At 41.9% G+C, this 23,638-nt stretch overlaps 2 protein-coding genes across 2 annotated transcripts; one reads left to right on the top strand and one right to left on the bottom strand.

Annotated features, from left to right (window-relative positions):
* Positions 1-274: 274 nt before the first annotated feature.
* Positions 275-14,871, bottom strand: HNRNPUL2 (heterogeneous nuclear ribonucleoprotein U like 2). Its single transcript, XM_018565436.1, has 14 exons — positions 14,279-14,871; positions 12,309-12,453; positions 10,300-10,370; positions 9,003-9,142; positions 6,860-6,950; positions 6,655-6,767; positions 5,539-5,802; positions 4,842-4,964; positions 3,906-4,034; positions 3,657-3,825; positions 3,392-3,574; positions 2,912-3,021; positions 2,666-2,749; positions 275-774 (listed from the first exon to the last, which is right to left on the bottom strand). Exons 1-14 carry the CDS (start codon positions 14,739-14,741, stop codon positions 715-717), a joined length of 2,145 nt encoding a protein of 714 aa, XP_018420938.1. The 5' UTR covers positions 14,742-14,871; the 3' UTR covers positions 275-714.
* A 688-nt stretch (positions 14,872-15,559) lies between these two features.
* On the top strand, positions 15,560-22,498 carry TTC9C (tetratricopeptide repeat domain 9C). Its single transcript, XM_018565449.1, has 4 exons — positions 15,560-15,688; positions 19,285-19,531; positions 19,612-19,794; positions 22,324-22,498. Exons 1-4 carry the CDS (start codon positions 15,677-15,679, stop codon positions 22,419-22,421), a joined length of 540 nt encoding a protein of 179 aa, XP_018420951.1. The 5' UTR covers positions 15,560-15,676; the 3' UTR covers positions 22,422-22,498.
* Positions 22,499-23,638: the final 1,140 nt, after the last annotated feature.

The following is a 23,638-nucleotide window of genomic DNA, read 5'->3' as shown; positions in this document are numbered from 1 at the left end:
ACAGCCACAGGTTTATTTTCTGCGTTTCAGGACTTTTCTGAAAAGAATTCATTTACAAAGATGACCCCATTTGTGTTCAGTTTCACTTCCTCATTTACAGTGTACCCATGGCTCATACATAATGGAAGCAACCATTAAGTGGACTAATCCAGCATCAAGATCATAGTGATGTCTCCAATTCCTAGCCCAAACTACATTCACTGATGAACTGGTATGTCCAGAAAATGGCTACCTCCAATATGTAAGTGTCAATTAAACACAAAAACACTGGAGAGAAATTACATCACACAAGTTTTATTTCTTAAAAATGTTTCTTCTTTTGGCATAAAAATTAAACAGGTTACAGGCTTATGATGAGACTGAAGTAAAAATCACTGCATAATACTCCTAGCTAGGCAGGAGAATGCAGGGCAGGACGGAGCCCCCATTCACACAGGTGTCTGTCCCATAACGCTCTTGAAGAAAATGGACAGTCTACCTCAGCCAGAGGAGGACAAGACTGGACAGAGTTGTGAACCTGTGCAGGTTTTAAAGATCAATAAACACACAAAAAGTTGAAAGGAGATCAAGTCTCTGACCTTTTACATGCTCTGCAGTTTCTCCTCCACAAAAATTGTTTTTTTCTTTTTCTTTTTTTGGATGTAGAAAAGAAATATACAAACCAAACCCCCCACCCCACCCCGAGCTGCCTTCCCCTGTGTGTGACTACTTCATTCACCGGTATCCACGGTACCCATAATAATCCCAGTATGGTGCTCTGTCATAGTTCTGCCACTGTGGAAATGAGGAAGGAAGGAAGTTGGTTATTGGGGGGGGGAGGATACATTTTACACAGCAGTAAGTTTACCAAAACATTGGATTTTACCTACAACTATACAATACTGCACATCTAAACACTCCATAGATCCAGAAATAAAGACAGCTGAGGTTGTATACATTTTAGATTGCACCTGAAATAACTTAAGATTGGACCTTTACCCTCCAAAATCTCTACCATCCCTATTGGTCATAGAGGTTATTACTCACATTAAAAAAGTACCCTTGAGTACAGTCTGCCATGATAAATACTCTCCTTCAAATTCCAGTGATCTTTACCGTGCAGCCTTGCCTAGTGCCACAAAGACCTTTTAGCAAAAATGTCCCCACCAATTACCGCTGTAGCACCATTAATTTATATGCTTTATTCAGGTGGACAGCTGCAATACAGCTCAACGATAGAAATAAGATGGGGCCATAGTGCAGAGTAATAGGAGCCCAAGGTGACATTTCTGCGCCAAAGGCTAGGGACGTCAGGGGTACAAGGTTACTAGAAATGAACTTGTCATTTATGCATCCACCGGAAGGCTCGAGAGGCAAAGTCAGGAGGGGCAAAGATGGATTTTTACAGAAGACTAATGATTTGCATACAACTTTAGCTGTATATATCTGTGGATTACTAAACTCTTATGCTTTTCCATAATATGTTCATGTAGAAATAAACAGGTTGGACTTTTTTGATTTGTTCATTTTAACTTAAAAAAACTTAGAGAACTATGAGGTGAGTGCTTTTCACTCACCTCATAGTTCTAGCCGACTTGTGACAATGAGACTGTCACAGGTCGGCTCAGTAGATCGGGAGGTGAGCGAACATATACCGGGTTCGCTCGCCTCTCGATCCTGTCAGGGCTCTCTGCCGCGACAGGGGGAGGGGCTGGGTTCCCCTCTCCGATCTGCCAGCGCTGACTGGTGGAACGGACGGGGGAGGGTACAGCTGGCTCTGCCTCTAGATAGGCAGAGCCAGCTGTCACTCACGCAGCTGGGCGGATCCCGTCATCTAAGTCGGGATCTGCTCCGGCGTCTCAGTATACCGCGAGCTGTAGCTCGCGGTATACTGAGCTTAGGGTAACGGGAGGACGCTAGTTTGTGTCCTCCCGTTAACCTAAGGAGAACTATGGGGAAAACACTGACCCCATAGTTCTCCTTTAAGTACTCTACAAAACACATGTGGATAGGTTGAGTTTATGAATGTCTAATTTAAAGTGACACTAAAATCTTAACGCATTTAAGTACCTTAACTATTCGATCACTCAGCTGTAGAACCTCGTCACTTTAAGGGACTTTAATGTCCCAGTAAAAGCCCTAAATGCAACCTGTTTGTTATTATAGTAAACAAAAATCTATGGCAATTGGTACAGGAATACATACAGTAGGTTATGTAAAGCGTTTAATAACTCTTTAGAATAAGTGCCTATCCTCAACCTAGAACTGTATTCCATTCAAATTAGTATTTTTGTATGTGGTCTGTATATGATCATTTTCAAACAGACTTGTCAATTAAGACGGCAGATGGTCCTGGAAGGCTCCCACTGAACATGCCCCAGGCATGTGAAAAACTAGAAAGCTAGAGGGAATCTTCCAGCCAACTTAAACAAATTTGAGCAAGTTGAGAAAACCATTGGGACACACACACACGAACAAAAAAAAAACACCCAACAAAATTTAGCTAGCCTGATTGGTATTTTGCTTCTCCACTCCCACTACAAGCAAATAACCAGACACCAGATATAAGATATAAGATTCTTCCACACGGGCTATGATGCAGCTACATACTACAGAGCATGGGTTTGAGGACATCCTGTATACTTGTAAACCATTACATTTTCTACCCTGTTAAATCAATACTTACCCCTCTGTTTTGCTGCCTGAAGTTAGGTTGTTGTCCATAGTATCTTTGTTGGTCAGAATAGCGATCATAGAATTCCTGGTAGCCCTATGTTGCAAAATAGGAAAGATTTTGTTAGAGGTGCAAGACGTTAAACCAATAACCCCACGTGTCAATAAGCTCTTCCATAGGCACTCTCAAGTCCACTCTACATGCATCTGTCCCACCATGTAGAGATTTAAATTTTTTTTATATCTTCCAATTACTCACCCCTCTTTGGGTTCCTCCCCAGTACTGACGTGGCTGCTGATGATAGGGCTGTGGCCTTGAGTGCTGCATGTACATACGGCTATTGAAGCTCCTCTGCTGTTGGTAGTTACCTAGAGTGAAAATAAAAATTGTAGCTCACAACAAAGGCTATTGTTAGATGGACATTTTTGGGAAAGTGGCTTGTTGCAGTACAACCCAACAGAAGGCTGTCTGACTAGCATGCTGGCCGTGTACAAGCAATGCAGCATCTCAGCAACTTATTTTCTTGGTACACAATGCTAAACCAGAAATCTGTGGTTGTTAACAGAGAATGACCCTTTAATTTGAAAAAGCTGACATTGCTGAGCTCATGCCAAGAAGTAAGCTGTAAAGGGATTTGGGAATGGTTTCTTCAACTTGTCGGATGCAGGTCCGAATGAGCCCGGCTGATTTCAGCCTAAAAAGGAGTAGAAAAATAAAAATGGTTATGCTTACGGTTACCTCCGCGTCCCCTGTCTGAGCGTGTACGCTTTTGCATACGGTTTCTTCTCTTTTCATTGGTGGGCAGTTGCTTCCGTGCCTCTTTCTTATCGTTCTGTACCAGAGCATCTGCCTCTTCCGGGTTCAGCTCAGCGTACAAAACATCTTCTAGAAAATCACCCTTTGCAGGAAGAACAAAGTTGGCTGCATAGGAAAAGACATGACAATTAGGGTGGAAAAGAAGAGGGTGGGCAAAAATACTGCTAAGACAAGCAAGATTAAATACCTTTCATTTCTAGGAGTACATATTCAGGGACAATCTCCCCTTCCTTCTCTTTGCGTTTTTCCAACCTTTGCTTCCACTCCTCATCACTTAGGACGAGTACCACAGCTTTGCGTTGAAATCCTTTGAAGCAATGCATTTTCCTGCGCTGTGCAGAGCTGTACACTGTGCACTGTAAAGAGGGTAGAAAACAAATCTTAATGAATAAGTCAAGCAGACCAAGTGCACCAGCAAACACTTCGCTTTCCTCACCTGATCAATTATGTAATTTCCCTTCCTGCGGGCAGCCAGGGGCACCAGCCTGATCAAACACTGGGTTGCTAACTGGACAAGATGATCCTTGGCTTTCTCATCTTCTTCAGGGGCATCTGGTCCTGCTGTCTGCATAACAAAACAAAAAAACAACAAGTTAGTAAAGAAAAGGAACCAGTCAAGTTTAGCCATACCTGCACTGTATTAAGTAGGGATTCACAGATACTGATACTAGTATTGGTGCCGATCCAGAGTATCCCGGCAAGTAGTCGTACTCGCCCAAATACCTTACCCGATACTGGTACTTCCGGTCAGAGAAGATCTCCTCTGAGGGGAACATGGAGCCGGCTTCCTGCACAATCAGGAAGCCGGGTGGCGAGTAATGACCCGCCTGCTGGCTTGCTGATTGGCTGGGAAGCATGTCATTACCCACCAGTGGGCTTCCTAATGAATCGGCTTCCCAGACAAATGCCAGCGGAAGCATCGGTATCTGTACTCTGTATCAGCAAAGTACTGAAAGCAAAATATCGGTACCTGATAGAAAAAAAAAAAAAAAACAGTATTGGTGCATCCCTAGTATTAAGCTTATATAATACACACCAGTATCCTGTTTGACAAATAACAGAAAGAAGCCGACCTCTAAGCTTACATCACCAGTGCACATGGAAACCATGTAAATAGTGAAAAAGAGCACAAAGTTCTGAAAAACATTTGCAAGTGCATTATGCGTGTTCTAAAATTATTCATCAAGGTTGGTTTCATCTATAGGAATTTCAGCACAAACTGCATTTGGAGGTTAAATAACTGTTCATCATCATTAACTGAATGTTAGGGGCTACTCTGTATTAAAAACCTAGTTGTCAAGGACATGCAGGAAATATTAAGCCACCTATTGGCTTCACACATCCCCTGCCGAACATAAATGTTAGAACTCGCCTTCAGTTGTGTCAGCAAGACATCTGTAGACAGGTGCTTGAATTGTTTTTCTGGATTCTCCTTAATGTGTTTTTCAGCCCATGTGCTTTTTCCAGTCCCTGGGAGGCCAACCATCAGCAATACCTGATAAAAGTAAATAGAAATGCATGTGCATTCTTCAATAAAATGAGGTGCTTAGCAATCAGATATTCATTTAGAACCGTTTAGTGCAGTCACACAAACTGGTGCTTCCCTTCCTCTCACTAAAAATAAAAACTAGGACAGGTCTACAAGTACAAAACAAATACAAACTGTACATAGTCTCCAGCCCTTTCTGTACTAGTAGTGAGTGAATGAATGTTGTCACCCTAGGACAGCAAGTGTGTTACCAACAGGCTCACTAGGTGAAAGTGGAAAAAGCCCCCCCAAAAACTAAGCTAATGCAGCCATTACATTTCAGGGAGTTCTATACTGTCATATTACATGATTGATTTGGGGTTTACATACACCGAGTAGTGTTGAGCATCAATAGAAGAATTCAGTGACTACAAATCCAAAATGTGACCCCAGTAAAGCAAGTTTTGAGCAGTGTCTATTCCTCCAGGTTTTATGTACACCACAGCAGCCATTACCCATCTAAAAGCAAACTCAAATGATTCATTTCACCTACAAAGAGAAGGTTATCTTAAATAATGGGTCCTGCAGACTTGCTACATACCTCACACTCCTCAATGGTTTTTGGTGGTGATGTTACCCTTGTAAGACCTTCATCCGGAAACGCTTTCAGGAATGTAAATTCATCAGGTGCACTATGCCAGGGCTCCTCCATCTGTCCAAAGTTCACCTGGAAAGCACAGCCTTTGCACAATATATGGGGCAGCAAAGCCTGCTCTCCCAAGGTACTCTTATCTATAACAAACGCCTGGCCACATTCAGTGCCATTTTTAGAGAAAGATATCTCCACTGAGTCACCATCAAGGTTCTAAAAGAAAGAAAACAAAAATAAGCACACTCAAATTCGGCAACAACCAAAAAAAATACATTTGAAACCATCTGTTACACAAACATTTGAGACAAATTTGTCTGGGCCCAAAGTCTTCCCCCTGTGGATATTGGGTGGCCACTGAAAATGCAACTCCAGCACAAGCAAGCTAAAATTCCATAGCTGTGAGCTTATTCCCATTTTGTGCAGAAGGCTCACAGCTATTTAGTAAAAATGATCAAGGTGGTTGTAAAGCTGCCCATTCATGGATTTAACCATTTAAGCTGCCATTAGTGTTGAAAGGTGCCCATTGTTAACATAAATCAAATAAGTCCACTTGCAAAAGTGGCTCATTCTCCATTACAGTGCTCATTACAAGGCTTTATGCAATGGGGAACTGCAAAGGAAACTGTTGTGCGGCTTTATCTCTTTAGTTAACCCATAGTACTCTGGTATTTACATGCATCATTTCATTTGTAAAACAAAGATTGAGAGATACATGTCCATTTTAAAATATTGACCCAAATCCATTGTAGGCTTCCCTTAGCATCTATGAATCCTATTAAACTTAGGATTGACATGGTTATAAAAATGTTAAGCATTTCAAGAGTCATTAAAATTAATATTACATTTACACATTTAGTTTTAATGAATTTGATGTATAAAATATTAGTTTAAATTGCTGCTGATTACCAGATGCAGTCACATACATGCAGTCACACAGAATGACACATACAAAACACAACCGGTCTTCAAAATGACAGGTGTGTGCAGTGGAAAATGTGTGTAGATATACCCCTTTCACTCAGATCCAACAGCTCAAACCAAAAATGTAGAGAAGCGAGAACTTACAGCAAGGCAGCCAACCACATCATTTTCGCCAAAGGATTCCCCATAAGGTTCAAATTGTGCGCTGGTAACCTTCAACCCCCGACTGTCATAAGCAAAGGATAAGTCATCTTCACCTGGTAAACAAACAGTGACAGAGGAAGAGTTCAAAAACAATTCTGGAACAGAAAAAGGGCAGCTTTAATAAAAATCCATATAGAATAGTTACCTAGCTGCGGAGCTGACTGGCATACAGACCAACCCACACGGAGCAGAGGAACGTCTGTACAGCCTTCTTTCACAGGCAGGTTTTCAGTCACCTACACATTAGGGGAAAAACGGAAGCCATATAAGTGTGTGCTACAGCATTAGTACTAAAGTTCTCAAGCAAGATGACAACCAGTGACTGCAGTGATAGCAGAAACAGAATCAAATACGCTAACAGGAAAAAGGGTAATTGGTGATACTTTTCTATGTTTACACAGTATAACACGAAAAAAACTGCATGCCGAGTTGTTTAACCACTTCAGGACCACCCATTGCAAAAAAACGTCCCGACCTGAAGCGGTTGTACCAAGAACAAGGCTGCTGCATCGGTATTCTTGGTATCATTTTAAACAGCGGGCGATTGCTGTTTAAATACATCTGTCGGATCGCTTGTATGGTTCGGCGCTGTGTCCCCCTCCCCTGGGCTCTGCTGTCCCCCATGCAAGCCCAGGACTGAAATGGCGGGTCTCCCCTGACTGATCGGAGAAATCAGCAGGCTTCCAGCCGCTGGATCTCTCCTCTGATCACTGGACCCGAAGTGATGTGCATTAAATCCCTTCTGGTGTCACTGTGTATATTCCGTGGCTCTGCGAGCCAGAAGCTGGGGAGGCAGATCTCTGCTTCCTCATCTTCTTGTCCCTAGGTGACATTAGAGGACTGAAAGACCCCTGATGTCTTCATAAAGACCTGTTGCATTATATTTGCCATTACATAGATCTAATTGTCACTAATAATGCAGAGTTAATCGAGGATATTGTAATTGGGGAGTCATTGGGTAATAGTGATCACAATGTGATTACTTTTAATATTGAACACAGAAAAGGTTCTTGTAGCAATAAAGTTGAGTGGAAAAAAAAAAAAGCGCCCCCTCCCAATTTTTTTTGTAAAGTCCCCCACGTGCACGCACATATAGTGCACGCACATATAGCGCAAACACGTGTCAGGTGCGCCTACATGCAAAAACAAAAATTGCACCACACGTTACATATCGTCGCGAACGATAATTCTATGGCCATCAATCACTGGTAACACTAAACTGATGAGCAGTAAAAGCAAAGCTTATGGGAAATTTGGGGTATTGTAGTTTTATTGTGGCATCACGGACGCATGCAATTTTAAGGCTCGACATGTTTGGTATCCATTTACCAGGCGTGACCCCGTCTTATATTTTACTTAAAAAAAATTGGGTATTCGGTTTCTGTGCACTAAATTTCATTTTAGTGTATTTTATCCTAAAAAATATTGGTGTGATAAACATTTGCGCAAATACCTTGCAATATAGAAAACTGCAACTAGCATTTATTTTTTTTACTCTACAGGGCCTATGCTTTCAGAAGATATATCATTGTTTGGGAGTCTGAAGCTGTTTTGTAGCCAAAAATTCAGATTTTATCATGTGTGCGCAAATAGAAAGAAATTGCTCTGACCAGGAAGAGGTAAAAGTAGAACCATTCCCTGCAGCACCTAATTATGAGAGCATCTGCACTTAAGTTTTCTCGTAGACATTTGCAAAGTCTCACAAATACTTGCTGATCCTACCAGTGAAATGTACCCAATGCAGCTTCCTGTGATGAGTGGCAACTATGCTACACTGATTCTGAATACAGAGCAGAGTTGTCACTCATGCAGGTTGCCCGTTTGCACGACAGTGGGATGAACAAATGGTGCAGGGAGCAGATGCTGATTTACAACCCTGTAGTTGGTCACTCAGCACCTGGTCATATCTAGTGCCGCCTACTGCATTCTGGACTGACGGCACTGTCTGTTGCCTAAAACCCTCCCACTGTGACTTGTGGTGTCTGGGAAGGGGATCACAAGAGAAAAATGATGAGTAGGCCCACTAAGGGGAGATGGACATTGTTTCCACATCCCAAGACTGGAAAACAATATGCTGAAGACAAGTTTCTAACAAAATGGCAAAGCTATGACGGTTACCACCTTCCAAACTTGTTTTGCAGTCTTCCGACATGACAAAAGAATTATTAGGCACTACTCATAGCATCATAGTATTTCAATAGCCACACCAAGCCACCATCATACTCCTCAATCTGCTACATAATGGAAATGGACATTGTGCACAAACTGAAATCTGCCTGAAAACTAACCTTGACTTCATAGTAAACTTTGCCCTGAGCTACTCCATGAGTAGCTCGAGAGCCTGACCACAAAGATGGGAACTTCTCAGAAAAGAGAGGTCTTCCTCCAAAACGATCCTTATCCATCTTAAACTGCAGATCACAGTTCGCTGTAAGAAGACAGGGGTGTTAGAAAGAAAAACTTACATGAACAAGAAAAAGAATGGAGAGCATAAGTATCTAGTTCACATATCCCCATTTAAACATAAATGCTTTAGAATCTAGAAACATGCATTCTGTAATATGTTGCCATAGATTTCAATAAACCATTTATGTATGCATCAACACAGGGGAAAAAAAAAAAAAATGAACACCGTTTTAGTACACCTTAGGAAACCACAATGAATGGCTGTAAATGTGGCACAAACAACTTAGCACCAGATGTTCTAGCATTCAACCAACACTGTTAGCACAGGTTATTAATCGTTAAAATAGCTTATGTCTGGAGATAACGGAGTGCCAGTAGATGTTTAAAGTGCAACTAAAAACATTTGAGATATAGAATATGTATACATACATACTCTATATACATATACATATATATATCTAGCAGCTTACCAGGCCTTAGATGTGAATTATGTATTAGTTCTATTTCAGACACCCCTCCCCTTAACTTTAGCTGGTAAGCCTACAAACAGAACTTACTGTCCCTGGGTGGCTACGCTCACTCCTCCACTAAATGCCACCCAGTCTTAACTTCAAACATGTATGCCTTTGTTCATCTCAATCACATGGATATCAGAATATGTTTACATAACATACAGTATTGTTTTTGCGGTCTGCTCAACTCACAGGAAGTGACTTGGACATTGCATTTCTGGTAACAGTTATTTCCTTGACTTCGCAAATAATCTCAGCCTGAAAAATGAAAACTAACACAGCGAAAACATATAGGGACTGGTAAGCTGCAAAACACTGGTTTGTTTTGGGGTTTAGTTATCTTAATATCAAAAAACAGAAAAAAAGGAGCCATTCTCCATGATGAAGTAACTTTTTGTTTACAAAAAGATTAAAAAAACAAAAACAAAAAAGCTTTCACACATTAAACGCCCATTTCACAAGGAAAATAAACAAACAAACATGCACACATATGTGATACATCTAAAGTTTGTGTACTGAAATTTGTTCATAGAATAGGCAAATTAGCCTATTGTGTTCTTGTCAGCTTTCCCCTCACCTTCTGTACTAAAGATAACAATTTCACTAGGGGAAGTAATACGGGAAAACCTCCCAAATGCAGGTAGGAGAATAGGATACAATGACTTACATGCATCAAGACACAGCACATTGTCTTCAACTTCATCGCATGCCTCTGCAGTAGGTGCAGGAGACTTGGAACTAGCAAAGTAAAAAAGAGAAAAGAAAAGAAAAAAAAGGTAAATCACTTTCACCAAATCTAACAATTGAACCTAAATCAGAGTATGTTACCCAGCATATGTAAACAATAGAACTATGCACTGTGCCGCGCTTTCAACCTACACTCTACATAACGTAAATACATACATTTCTTTAGTCTACATCTATAGTGTTTCTTAAATATATAAATTAGTGCACAATCTTTCACACATTATGTGTGAAATACCAAAATAAAAAAAATGGAAATCTTCATTATAGTATCAATAAATATTATAAGTGCCCATGATCAAACAATAGAACCCAGTGCCCACACAACAATAAGTGCCAAATGATAAATACAGTATATCCCAACTTCACAAGTCCAAATATTCTCATAAAAATTGACTTTGGAAGGTGTGAGGTTTCCACCACACCTCCTCTCAAACTGTGCCCCTCACCAAAAAGGGCCACTCACCTCACCCTTTAGACCCTCTATTTAGAGTTCTAGAAGTGCGTTTTCATCCAAGGTAATGTGATCAAAATCGATCAGAAGGGCAGTTTGAGAGGAGTTGTGGTGAAAACCTCTCACCTTCCGAAGTCCCTTTTGTGGGACTGTTTATTCAGAATAATTGGATTTGTGAAGTTGGGATATATTTATTGTTTGGGACTTATTGTTTGGACACTGGGTTACATTGTTTGGTCACAGGCACTTATTAGTGATATTATATGAAGATTTCTTTTTTTATGTAGTTATTCACACAATTTGTGAAAGATTGTGCACCAATTTATATATTTAAGTACCTCTATAGGATGTTGATTGAAGAAATGTATATATTTACTTTATGTAGAGTGTAGGTTGAAAGCGATTGGCACATTGAGAGTTATACGTTGGTTATTTCTACAGGGAGTGCTCGCAGCTAAATTATCTCTTATTTTATTGGCGCAAGGTTTCTGTGTATCAATAGAGCTACTACAACTATAATTTTTACCCAATAGTGACGAGAACAGAACAGCCATAGGTTTAAATGGAGCAGTTGCTTAGATTACACTCTTCTACACCAAGCTTATGCTCTACAATTGCGGTTCTTAAATCCAGGTCTTCTTGAGTGCTCTTACTGGAGAAAGCAAGGGCAGTTAAGCACCGAGATCCCAGAAGCCAGACACCTAGTAAAAGTGAAACTAAATCACAGACTAATGCAGTAAGGGTTTTTTTCCCTTAGTAATAAAAACTAAAAGGTAAACATTAATGTGCCTCCACTTAGAAATTTTAGGTTTAAAAACAAATGTCATGCATGCGTAAAAGGTTCTCATGAAAAAAAAAAAATGAAACTAACCAACCCAATAAAACAACTGAAGAACAAAAAGGTTCCTTAAAGAGGGTCTTTAACAATATCTTCAAATGAGAATAAATACACCTTTAAAATGTTTAGTAATGACAATCCACAGATACTTCTAGATAATTGCAGGCTTTTTATTTTTTGAATTCCTTATTTTTCTTTTCTTCCCAGTGGCCATTTTTACTAAGGTCAGGTTACTAATCTCCCTTTCCTTCCTGGAACTCTGGCACATGTGACTAGGACATGTGACCATGCACATCATCTCAGGGGAGGACAATGCCTTTCCCTCAGATCTCCTGAGATTACAGACGAGTATTCGCAGCAATGCTCTTCTGATGTACCCTTCCCTGGATGCAATACTTGGGCACAGATTACATCATTTGTGCCAAAATGGACCAGGAAGTGGAAAAAAAGGAATTGTACGTAAAATAAAAATATGTCTGTTTAACTAATGAAAGTAAGATGATTTTATATCAGCATACAGAGCTGTATGGTTTAGTCAAAGAAGGTAAAGGTCCACTGGGAGTCCAAGCTAGTAGCCAAAGTACAAAAACAAAACCTTCAGTAAAAAGGGAAAACCTGAGCTCCAAAAAGTCAGTCTTACCGGCTATAATAACCCTCCTCTTTGTATTCATGAAATGTGCGTCCACGTTGTTCTTCCTCCCGTACCCTCTTCACGCCCTTGCGCCCAGCTCCTACATTTTTGGGATCAGACTTCTTGTCCTTCTTATCACTATCACCATCAGCACCTGCAAAATACCAAGACGTAATTAGTGGGGTGAAATAAAGAGCACTGGGGAGATATTTTACGAAATACTTAAAAAAAATAATTTGGCAATACAATTTTCATGGTCAATGATATTTAGAATCTGTAAATTCCGTTGACACTCAGATTCTTTAGACTCAACCACGAATGCATTTGTTAAAGTGCAAGCATAAATAGTATCCATGAAATAGATCATGTGCCCGCTGAATGACTGCAGCACAATCACATCGGGTGAAGTCTGTATATGCAGCAGACACCAAATGGGTACATTTGTTGTTTTCACCCAAGAGTCATATCTTCCATGCAAGAATCAAATAAAAATGTGTTCATCTTGGGTGAAAACACTAAAAAATAGACAGTGGAGCAATGATGAGGATAGCCCAAATGTACGTACATTCAAATACAAGTCTGCAATGACAGCTTCCACTGCTCAATCCTAACAGGTTCCCTTTTTAAGAAACCTGGCACAAGAAAACGTGTAGGATGCAGCTTCATCTTTGTGCACATTATGTTGATAACACGGGCCGTCTTCCAGCTCCCAAGTAACATTAGCAGTAGAAAAGCCCTCTGTTTACATTCCCTTGTAGAGGCAGGGCTCTGTTATGTGATCCAGCTATTCACATTCATGAGGCAGCATGTGTTAATAGCATTAGGACAGCCAGTTTGCTGTGTAGCATTTATCAGACTAAATGGGACCTCTTGCCCTTTACTTCTCAACCCAGCATTACGCTCTATAAGCCAAGTAAAAAACCAACCAGAAAATATTCATTACAGGAAATAGTAAACGCTCAGGTATTTAATCCCATCAATAAACACACTTTGAATTGCTCTGATCCTCAGTGCCACCAGGAATGAAAACGATGGCCAAATACAAATTTCTGATAGTTACCAGAACATAAAAATAGAAGGGAAGTCTTCCGATGAGGACGCTTATTACTGTGACCAAGGTCTACGAGGGAATTTCCTTACCATTGGAAAGATATTCTCTTACTTCATGTTGAGTCTACAGAACGGGCAATGTAACAAAACGTCCTTAATGTGAAAAAAAACTGACTACCCAAATGAAAACGAAATTGCCTTTATATATTCCGGAAAGTAAGCACTGATTGTAGATCAATACTTTGTAGGACAATCAAATTGCAGTATGTACTTCAGACACTTCACTGACTAAACTATTGGTATCTACCACAGAAAAGGTTGTCCCCATTCAGTCACCCCACATATCCTACAGTTCATAACCAATAACTGAGCTAGAGTAAAAACTACATGTGTTACTTGACTGACATGGACTTCAGACAATAATCTCCTGACATGAGGATATGTCCATCATCTGTGCTCCTCTATAAAAGTGTGTGTGTGGTGCAGGGTGAGTGATGGGTTTACATAACATACACAGCATGATCCAATCAGAAACACGATCATTGGTAGGTGGCTATGAATGAACCTCTGGTTTATACATTATGCCCATTAATGATGCAGAATTGGTTTGCAAATTATGATGGCTTTACATTTCCCTGAACATCTATTAGAGATTTCCCCATCTCCATACAACAACAAAAAACTAGTGGATCAGCAACAAAAACAGCCCCTGTCCCCATAAACAATCGTGGCAGTCATTTAATGGACATTGGCATCAAACAGATGCCGTGTAGGCTTTGATCACCAACCTCATAGCTGGTACTTCATGACGTCACCAGCCATCCTCTAGGCGGATTGTTTGTATGGGCCACAAAATGGCTGCCTCCATTGTGTATAGGTCCACAATGCTCCCCCAGCACAATAGGCCGACTCCCCGGTATACTCACCACCAGCTGAAGTCTCATCTCCGTCCTTGCTCTCCGCAGCCTCAGCCGATTCCGTGTGCGCAGCCCCGTTCACCGACCCCCCGGTGTCTCCGGCCTCCGCAGCCTCCTCCATCTCCTCTTCCTCCTCCTCTTCCTCAGTAGGGGCGCAGGCCGATTCCCCGGGGGGCTCCTGATCGTTGTGCGCAGCGTCCTCGTCCTCCTCCTCTTCTGTCGGATCGGGGGCCTGGTCGTCCTCGTCTTCTCCCTCCCCGAGCGCCAGGGCCCGTTCCTCCTCCTCTTGCTCCGCTAATCCCGGGTTGGCGGTCGCCGCCTTTTCCTCGTCACCGCCACCGAGCAGCTCAGAATCGAGCGCCTCCTGTAGCCTATCACTGAGCTCGGCCTTCAGGCCCCGGCAATCCAGTCCCCGACGCTGCAACTCAGCTCGCAGCTCGGTTACTTTCATCTTCCGCGGGTCTAGGCCGCTCATGTTGCCGCTGATCACAGATAAAGACACAGGGCGGATGTTCTTCTTAGCGCACCGGAAGTGGACAAGGGGAACACCCCGGAAGTTCGTCTGGAAGTGGGAGTAGTAGGGGCGGAAGCTGACCTACGTACCTCAAACCGCTGTAAAATGGCGCGGTCTTTTCTGGCGCGGTCTTTTCTGGCTCGGTTCCCCTGTAGCGCCCCCTTCGCTCAGAGTCAGACTTAAATGGGGTCTAGGAAGTTGTCGGTATAGTCCCGTTATGGCGGCAACAATTCATACCCCCACCAACAATAGACACCCGCCAGGAGACAGGACACACCCCCTGACGTCATATTTACTGATTGGTAGTAGGGAAGAAAGTCTGTTTAAATATCAAATTGTGATTGGACCACAGGACTGAAAGCTTGGGCTCGTTTATTGGTAACTATTGGTCAGGTGACGGGCTCCCGCCTTTTTGCTCATTGCTTGTCGGAGAACGGGCGATGATGCTGCTGTTTGTGATTGGCTGTTCGGCTTTTGTGGCCTCACTCTATAAGCACGCTGAAGGGAAGGCACTTGTGCGCAGCTTCTTCGCCCGCTTAGTGTACCGTCCTATAGTATTTGATATGATATGATATTTCCCAAGCAAACGCTTATTGGAAATTGTGTTTAACAAACAGTCTGGAGTCATATTGCCATATTCTCCTTTGGAGATTGGGATTCGTTTCTCTTAATAAAAAGGGTGATGTGCAGTCATTTATGGCTGGTGTGTTTTAAGGAGGAGGAAAGGACGACATTAGGCCGGAAGTGTGTAGTCATATTAATGAAAAGTCGGCCTCTTGAAAGCATTGGTCGGTGTGAATAAAGTTATTGAAAGTTCGGGAGTCACGTGACGGGCTTCCTCGCTAGTGGCAAAGAGCAGAGCTTGAAGCAGCATGGGTCAGTGATACTGGGCTGTGATGGCTGAACAGGTAGTGTGCTGTTACTGGAGGGGGGATTTCAGATGATTGTGGCTTGTGTATGACGTTTCCTGTCTGCTGCGCAGTCTGGCTTTGCCTGAACAGTGAATTTGAAATAGCTTCACGTCCAATACATAAAGTGTATGCCTACTCTTACAATCAAATTTGAGAACCCCTCACTACACGTTTCTATTCACACAGAACACCTCCAAATAATTTGTTTGAATATTTCCTACCGTTGTTTATTTGGGGCAAAATTATACATAGAACTGCAAGTGATTGAGCAATTTCAACAGGACAAAGATTCTGCATTATATGTTAAGTGGATAACGACTGCCTCAGTCAGTTTCCGCTTATTAACATATAATGCAGAATCTAACCCTCCAAGATTTGTAACCATTAGTTAGGGCAGGCAGTGTTGAACTCCTAGTTTAAAACTGATAACTAAATCTGGCAGTATTTTTACTTTTGGACCCCTCCTGCCACTTCCTCGGCAAGAATTACATTCTAATCACCTGCAGCCTTCTGAGATACTGATGTCACGAGTCCTCGGGGTCCTCTATTGTGCATGTGCTACTGTTAATCAGGGGGCAGCTGTCTTTCTGTTTCTTGCTGACTGCCTCCTGATGACACTCTGTGGCAAATGGGGGTCGTCAGGAAGCAGGTGCAGGAACCAGAAAGAGACGGGAGACCCTCTGATGATGACAGGGGGGGGGGCAGAAGATGGTGGCATGTAACCAGGCATGCGGAAGGGTATTGCAGCAGCACAACACTGGATGTGCATGTAACTTCAGGGTGACCCAAACAACAAGGTGAGTGGGCATTAAAAAAATATGGGGGGAATTGTTGCTCTTTAACATTACATGGTGGGATGCTAGGTTGGAATTTTAAGCAAGGAAAAAGCACTTTAACGTAAGCAGTAACTTGTGTTTGGTTGCTAAAGTGAAAATACTTTTAGCCATCATTCGCACCGGCAAGCCGAGCTAAACACATGGCTGCTGGTGTACAATGAGAGAGAAAAATGCTGATACACCGATGCACCACGCTGTGCTGAAAAAAAGTTATGCAGGCAGTACTTTTTTCATTGCACAATACTTTGCTTTGAACTGGGCTCACAGGGAACTAGGCATTTTGCTTTTGTTTTTTGCTGGAAAAGGCCAGTGCGGCCCCAATGCGTCTGCTGTGAATTAGCCCTAATGCTGAAGTAAACTCAATCTTATTTCAATTCACTTACAAGCTCATTATACATACTACTGTATGTTATTCTGCAAAGCCTTTCATACTCCTACAATTATTATGGTAATTTTTGCTGTGGCATCGCTATAGCATTCCATTGCACATTCTCAGCATCCTGCCATGCCCAGATGTACAGACCACCTGTGCCAGGATCACATTATTACAGATCTTAGGCTGGGTTCACACCTGGGCGTACGGAATATGCGCATTTGCCGTAAAATAAATGCGCATTTACGAGGGCTATCCGGCTGTATCCTAATGGATACGCGCAAAAAGAAGCTCCTGTACTTCTTTGGGCGTAGGGCGTTTTTCAGCATGTTCCTACGCTCTGAAATACGCCCAGATCGGAAACCATGCCCATAGGCAATTATTGGTTTTTCACATGTTGAGCGTTTTACAGCGCGTAGGAACGCGCTGTAAAACGCCCAGGTGTGATCCAGGCCTTAATGTGCCCATACACCTTACGACCATCGCAAGACTTTTGTCTTGCGATGGTCGTATGCTTATTGAAAGCTCGTACGATCTGCCCACCTTGGACGGGTGGCTCGTACGCTCTGCCCACCTTGGACGCACACTGCCCGTTCTGCATTGCGGTCATTGCATTTCGATGATCGCAAGTATTGCTTGTGAGTCTGTTTAAACACTTGCTGCCTGCCCATTTGCTCTTGGATGTGGGTTGCCGTGAATGAATGCCTTTTTTCCCCCCCCCGGACACTAAACATTTGTTACAGTACATGTACTGCTACATACCAGCGTTCAGGCAGCTATAGAGCTGCTCGATTGCTTTAATGGTGCGTGGTGGTGGGCTTTGTTAGCCCCCTATGTCATAGCGATAAAGTTGTGTAATTTTTTTTTCCCATTATCTTATTTAACCCCTTCGTGACTGACGACGAACAGTGTACGTCGCCAGCATCGGGGCTGTTTAAACAGACTCCCGGCGACTTTTGCCGCCGGGAGTCTGTTTAAACTTGTAAAGCCGACTGTCTGCTTTACAACAGAAGCGAATCTGGCGACTTACCTGTCGCCAGATCGCTTCTGTGTCCCGAAGAAGGGGCCGGACACCGCCGCCGTGCTTCCCGGGCTCTGTTGCCCCTCCTACGGGCCCGGGACGGTGTCCATGGGGAGGAGGTCGACGAACTTCCGTTCAGCGATCCCTCCCCGTTCTGTGGGACCGGGAGTGATGCAGATTGCATCACTTCCGGTCACTGGGCTGTCAGTTCTGGGCTCCTGCAGCCCAGCTATAAGTTATTGAAGTGCGATCTGCACTTCAATAGCTTATTTCTAGTGTAAAGGTGACATTGGGGGTCTTTTGGACCCCCAGCATCACCTTAAAGAGTACCTGTCACCACCATCTGCTATCACATGGGGGGGGCTTGTAAGCCCCCCATGTGATAGCAGTCAAAGTTAAAAAAACAAAACCGTTTTTAAAATAAATGTAATAACAAAAATGTAAAAGTCGTAAACGCGTCGGGTGCGCCTACGTATGAAACCGACAAACGCGCTACACATGTTTGGTATCGCCGCGCACGCCGGAGTGAGCAATAATTCTAGGGCCAGTATTTTGGGGTATCTCTAAATTGATGACCTGTGGGGGCTTTTAAAGCGTCTTCTGTGGACTTTTTGGGGTACTGCAGTTTTTCGCCCTTTCACGGACGCACGCAATTTGTAAACTGGGCATGTTGGGTATCGTTTTACTCGTTGTAACCTCATCTTTTATATTTTATTTTAAAAATTGTTATTTTGTTGTTTTTTGGGGCATTTAATTAAATTTATCACTAAATTTTGGGGTTTAATAAGGAGTTGCGCTAATATTGCGCAACATAAAAATTTGCAACTACCACCATTATATTGTACAGGGTCTTGGCATTCAGAAAATATATAATGTTTGGGAGTTTTAACTACTTTTCAGGCCTAAAATGTGGAATATAACATGGGTGCAAAAAATGGGGGAAAAAAGGCCTCCGTCATGGAGGGGTTAATGACAGTTATTGTGGAATCAGCAGCAGTTGTTTAAAGTGACAACACTTCAGATAAGATTTGTTTAACGTTTCAAAAAATGGAGCTAGATGGGACTTCCACAAAGCTTGCACAGCTCTGCATATGCTTTGCAAAAGTGTGTTGTATATTAAGCATGTGTAAACAAGAGATTTAGTAATACTTCAGCTGAATGCCATTTGAGTATTGAGTGCAGGGATTGGGGAGCTTTGTCATATTGGTAGGCATATCTGGACTTATTTGCACAGATCTGCTGGGTAATTACAAGGTTCATTAGTCATATGTTGTCCAAATGTTTTATCTTGTTTATTAGATTTAACCTTCGTAAATAAATACTGAAGATCAACTTTTTTTTTTTTTTTTACTCCTTTGTGTAGGGTGGAGACGTGGAGCAGCGGTTTCAGCAGGCAGTCTCCTTTAAGACTCGGGGCAATGCTTGCTATTCTGAGCATCGATGGCGGGAAGCTATGAGTATGTACCACCGTGCACTTCTGCAGCTTCGCAGCCTAGACCCTCACTTGATTGACCCTCTATGTGGCCTGGGCCCTGCTTCTGTCAGCCTCACACCACAGCAGTTGGAAACTCTGCAATCTCTTCAGGCAGACTGTTATAATAATTTAGCAGGTACAACTGAAAATGTATCGGTACAACTGTGTAGATTCTATAGTTTATCTTCTCGCTAAAGCAATCCTTTTGTATTTTAGCATGTCTCCTCCAGCCTCCGCACCCGCGGTATGAACGTGTATATGAGTGCAGTTTGCAGGTTCTTAAACTGCAGCCTCATAATGTTAAGGCATTGTATCGTGCTGGAGTGTCCTCCTATCATCTTTGTGACTATACAACAGCTCACAGCTATCTGACTCAAGCTGCCTCTAAGCAGCCTAAAGGTGAGTGTTGCATACTAGTATATTCCTAATATATCATTGCTGAGCTTTAGTTAAAGTGTAAGTCCAGCCAAAACATTTTTTTTGCTTCTATCTGAAGCTCTATTTTTCCCTCGCTTTCTGTCATGGTGACAACTGCTCCTGAAAGGAAGTGAGGGAAAATCTCCAATGGCAACATTAGAATAGGATAGAAAGGATAAAGCTGACAAACCCAAAATTCTACTTCTTCTGCATTCTTCCTCCTTTTAAAGGGTTATTAAACCCTCCGTTTTTTTCTGCATATATCTACTGCTAGCAAGCAGTAGATATTTGCAAAGAGTAAAAAAAAAAAACGCTTTAAAAGCGGTTTAAACATATCCCATGCTCCCATCCGACAATCTGAAACTGCTCGGGCGGCTGCAAAGCATTTTGGGGGCGGGCGCATGTGCATTTCGGATTTTCGGCCGGGAGACGAGGAGAGACGCAAGGTAAATCTATGGACACGTGCACCTGCATGCAGACACCGTGGGACAGGAAGTACCAGCAAGGACAGAGGAGTCAGTGCTGGATCGGAGACCCACAGCAGCGCTGGAGGGACAGATGAAAAATTCACAGCTCAAGTAAACACACGGGTCTATTTATCATGGTTTTCACACAACTTTCACCCAGGATCCACGCATTTTGTTCTTTGATAAATCGTGAATGCTAGGTGAAAGTTGTGTTAATGTTGTCTGAAGACATTTATAAATAGAGCCAGAAGAAAGCAAAAAGATCACACCCAAAAAAGCTAACCTATTATCCTGAACCTAAGACAAGTACGAAAATGTAACCCTTTAGCTAACCCTAAGGGCCTGTTCACATGAGATCAGGTCCTGATCAGCAGACGTGGAGCTGCTGATGCAGTGCGTTTTTAATGCGTTTTCGGTCCGGATGCTGACAGTTAATTTTTTGTCAACGTTGATGACATCATCATAAGTGGAGCAAGAATACAATTTTTTTCTTTTTTTTTTCCCCCCTTAGCTGCATTGTTTTTTCGTTGCGTTTCGTGCGCGGTTTGCGTATCCGGACCGTTTCCGGACCTGACAAAATGTGACATGCAGTATTTTTTTCTGTCGTAAGCTGAACGGACACGTGAGAACTGGAGCCCATAAAACACATAGGATACATTGGGGTGCATTTTGAGTGCAGCAGCGTACGGAGCCAGTCAGCACACAAAACGGACGTCGTGTGAACAGGCCCTTAATCGCAATCTATTTCAGCCCCTAAACCATAACTTTTATCTTAAAGGTTAAAGGGAATGCATTTAATAATTATGGTCTGGCCCAATAAAAAGAGCAATTTGCAGAGCTCAGTAGCTCAAGCTGCACTGACTCAACCCTTGCTCTCTCTTTAATTCAAGTCAGTCCTATCCGGTGTTTTAGGGTGCCCACACACCTTACAATAATCGCGGGAAATCCCGCGATCGTTCGATTATCGCAAGGTGTGTGGAAGCCGTACGACCTCTACTACTGTAAGGTCGCACGACTTTCAACTTACGAACATGTTCGAAAATCTGCCGAGCATCGTACGATGTTCTTTGGGTGTGTAGCATGTTCGTAAGATAAAAGCTGGACTGGCCGGTGTGCGCAAGCGCACACTGCCCGTTCGGCATTGCGGTCATCGGAAGCCCGCCCCTCGGGGGCGCGGCTTGCGATCATCACAAGTACGATCTGCCTGTCCAAGATAGGCAGATCGTACGTTTTTAAAATTACATTACAGCCATCGCAAGACAAAAGTCTGGTTGTAAGGTGTATGCCCAGCATTAGATAGACAGAAAGGCAAACAGTTTTTGGTGTGCTTTTTTTACCAAAAAAATAAATAAATCCTATCACTCTGGGAATCCACTTCATGTAGGGAATGTTTATAAAACAAAAAAGATTGAAAATTGAATTGCACAGATTGAAGGTCACAATTAGGCCTCATTCACACACAACGCAAGAGCAAAATTGTATATTGCGTGCACTATTTACATTCCCAGAATGCATCATTTCTAATAGAAATTTTAATTAACTGTATGCACATGCGCTCGGAAACACGTGCAAGCATGCGTATGCGCGTAAAATATGCAGAAATACGCTGCCCGGACGCATCTGTTCCATTCTGGTTTTGTGCATTTTTACGCTACGCAAATATACGGCTCCATATGCGGCTACGTGTATGGAGCCATTTATTTGCATATGGTACAATATGCGCGGTAGTGTGAATGAGGCCTAAAGGTGGGGAAAAATAAGGTGATTTATCTTTGGGGGTTTTTTTTACATCTCAATGTTCATACAAAGCAGATCTAACAAGACTAGTTTACTAGTAGAGTTGAGAATCCTCCATCAATAAATTGTAGCCGTGTTCACTTTGAATATACAATCGTATGCAGATGAAAAAAAATAAACCTGAATTATTATGCTTTTTGAATAATTGGATAATTAAAGTACATTTTTCTTCAATTTATTGAGTAAATCAGCTTCAGAATGTTATTTATACTTGCATAATATTTTTGCTTTTTTTTTCTTCATCCAGATGCGAACATTAGACAATATATACAACTGACAGATGCTGCCCTCAGTGTTTCCAGAGAAAAAGAAAAACAGAAATACCAGGGCATGTTTGGCAAGTAACCTATACCACGTCGCTAAGGGATTTGATCTCCTAAAAATGCATATATTTCATGGCAGAAGAAATAAATCTATGTATATGTAATTTTGCAGTACCCGCAAAGGTGTCCCGTACAGGATTTCTACTCTTTAATACTAATTTACCAAAAATTAATCGGTGACTGAGGTCCAAGGGTCAATCGTTGTATGAGAGAGTAACTTGTAGTAATAGCAGTTCTTCAGCTAACTTAATTGTTACAGCAGATGCTGGTAACCCTTAACAGTTTAAACCAGAAGATCAATGCTTCCCCATTAAGCAACACTATTATTATTGTATTGTGGACCATACTGTCTGATACGTCATGAGGTGAGGGTAACTATGCAGGATATAGTGGCTGAATACATGATAGCACGTTGATGCTTTACTACATCAAAGTTTTTGGATTCCAGTGCTTGGATTAAACCCCCAGCATATGGGAAAAAACTCCATTTGGACCTCAATTCATTTAAATTTCTTTATAGAGAACTGTACTTCTGAGATCAATTGACCAGATTTCAGAATCTAATTAGCAACATTGAAGCTACATTTTAGTCTGTACACCTTAAAAATGTTTTTGTTTTTTTTTAGACATTTGCTGATTTGAATTATTCTCTGCTGTGTCCTGTAAATAAAAAGATTGATAGAACAGGAATTCTAAAAAGGAAGGAAGTTGTTGTAATATGTCTGTCTTCTGCAGAGGACTATATAAATGTTACGCTGGCCTGGGAGGAAAAAAAACATTTTGGTGGCCGCACTAAAGTCACAGGTTCATATAAGCAGGATGTCGCCTTGTCACAACGTTTGGGAATACATTCATTTTTCCATGTGCTGCTATCTGTTGTTTGTTTTGTTTTTCTCCTTATCTTGGCATTACAAGGAAAAATGTCCCATCTTTCATTTACAACATTTTATTATGGGAATTTTTTTTGTATTGACTCTTTCAAATAAAGAATATTAAAATAATGCCAGATATTAGATTCTATTCTTATCTGTCACCATTAGATGTAGCTCCTGCACACGTAAGGCATTGTTTAAGTAAATTCAAAGTTTATGTATCTCCAAACAAACTTTTTTTTTTTTTCTTATTTGATCTAGTAAATATACCATTGTAGGCAATTTGCTTACTATACTGCTCGATGAGTAAACGTGATCACCCTAGGATGGGAAGTGTGGTGTTGCCAGGTACAAATATAGCGAAAAA

Source organism: Nanorana parkeri, unplaced genomic scaffold, assembly GCF_000935625.1.
Source record: "Nanorana parkeri isolate BGI_ZX_2015 unplaced genomic scaffold, ASM93562v1 scaffold25, whole genome shotgun sequence".
NCBI lineage: Eukaryota > Metazoa > Chordata > Amphibia > Anura > Dicroglossidae > Nanorana > Nanorana parkeri.
The sequence above is the reverse complement of the archived record's forward strand: the minus strand, read 5'-3'. Positions and strand labels throughout refer to the sequence as shown.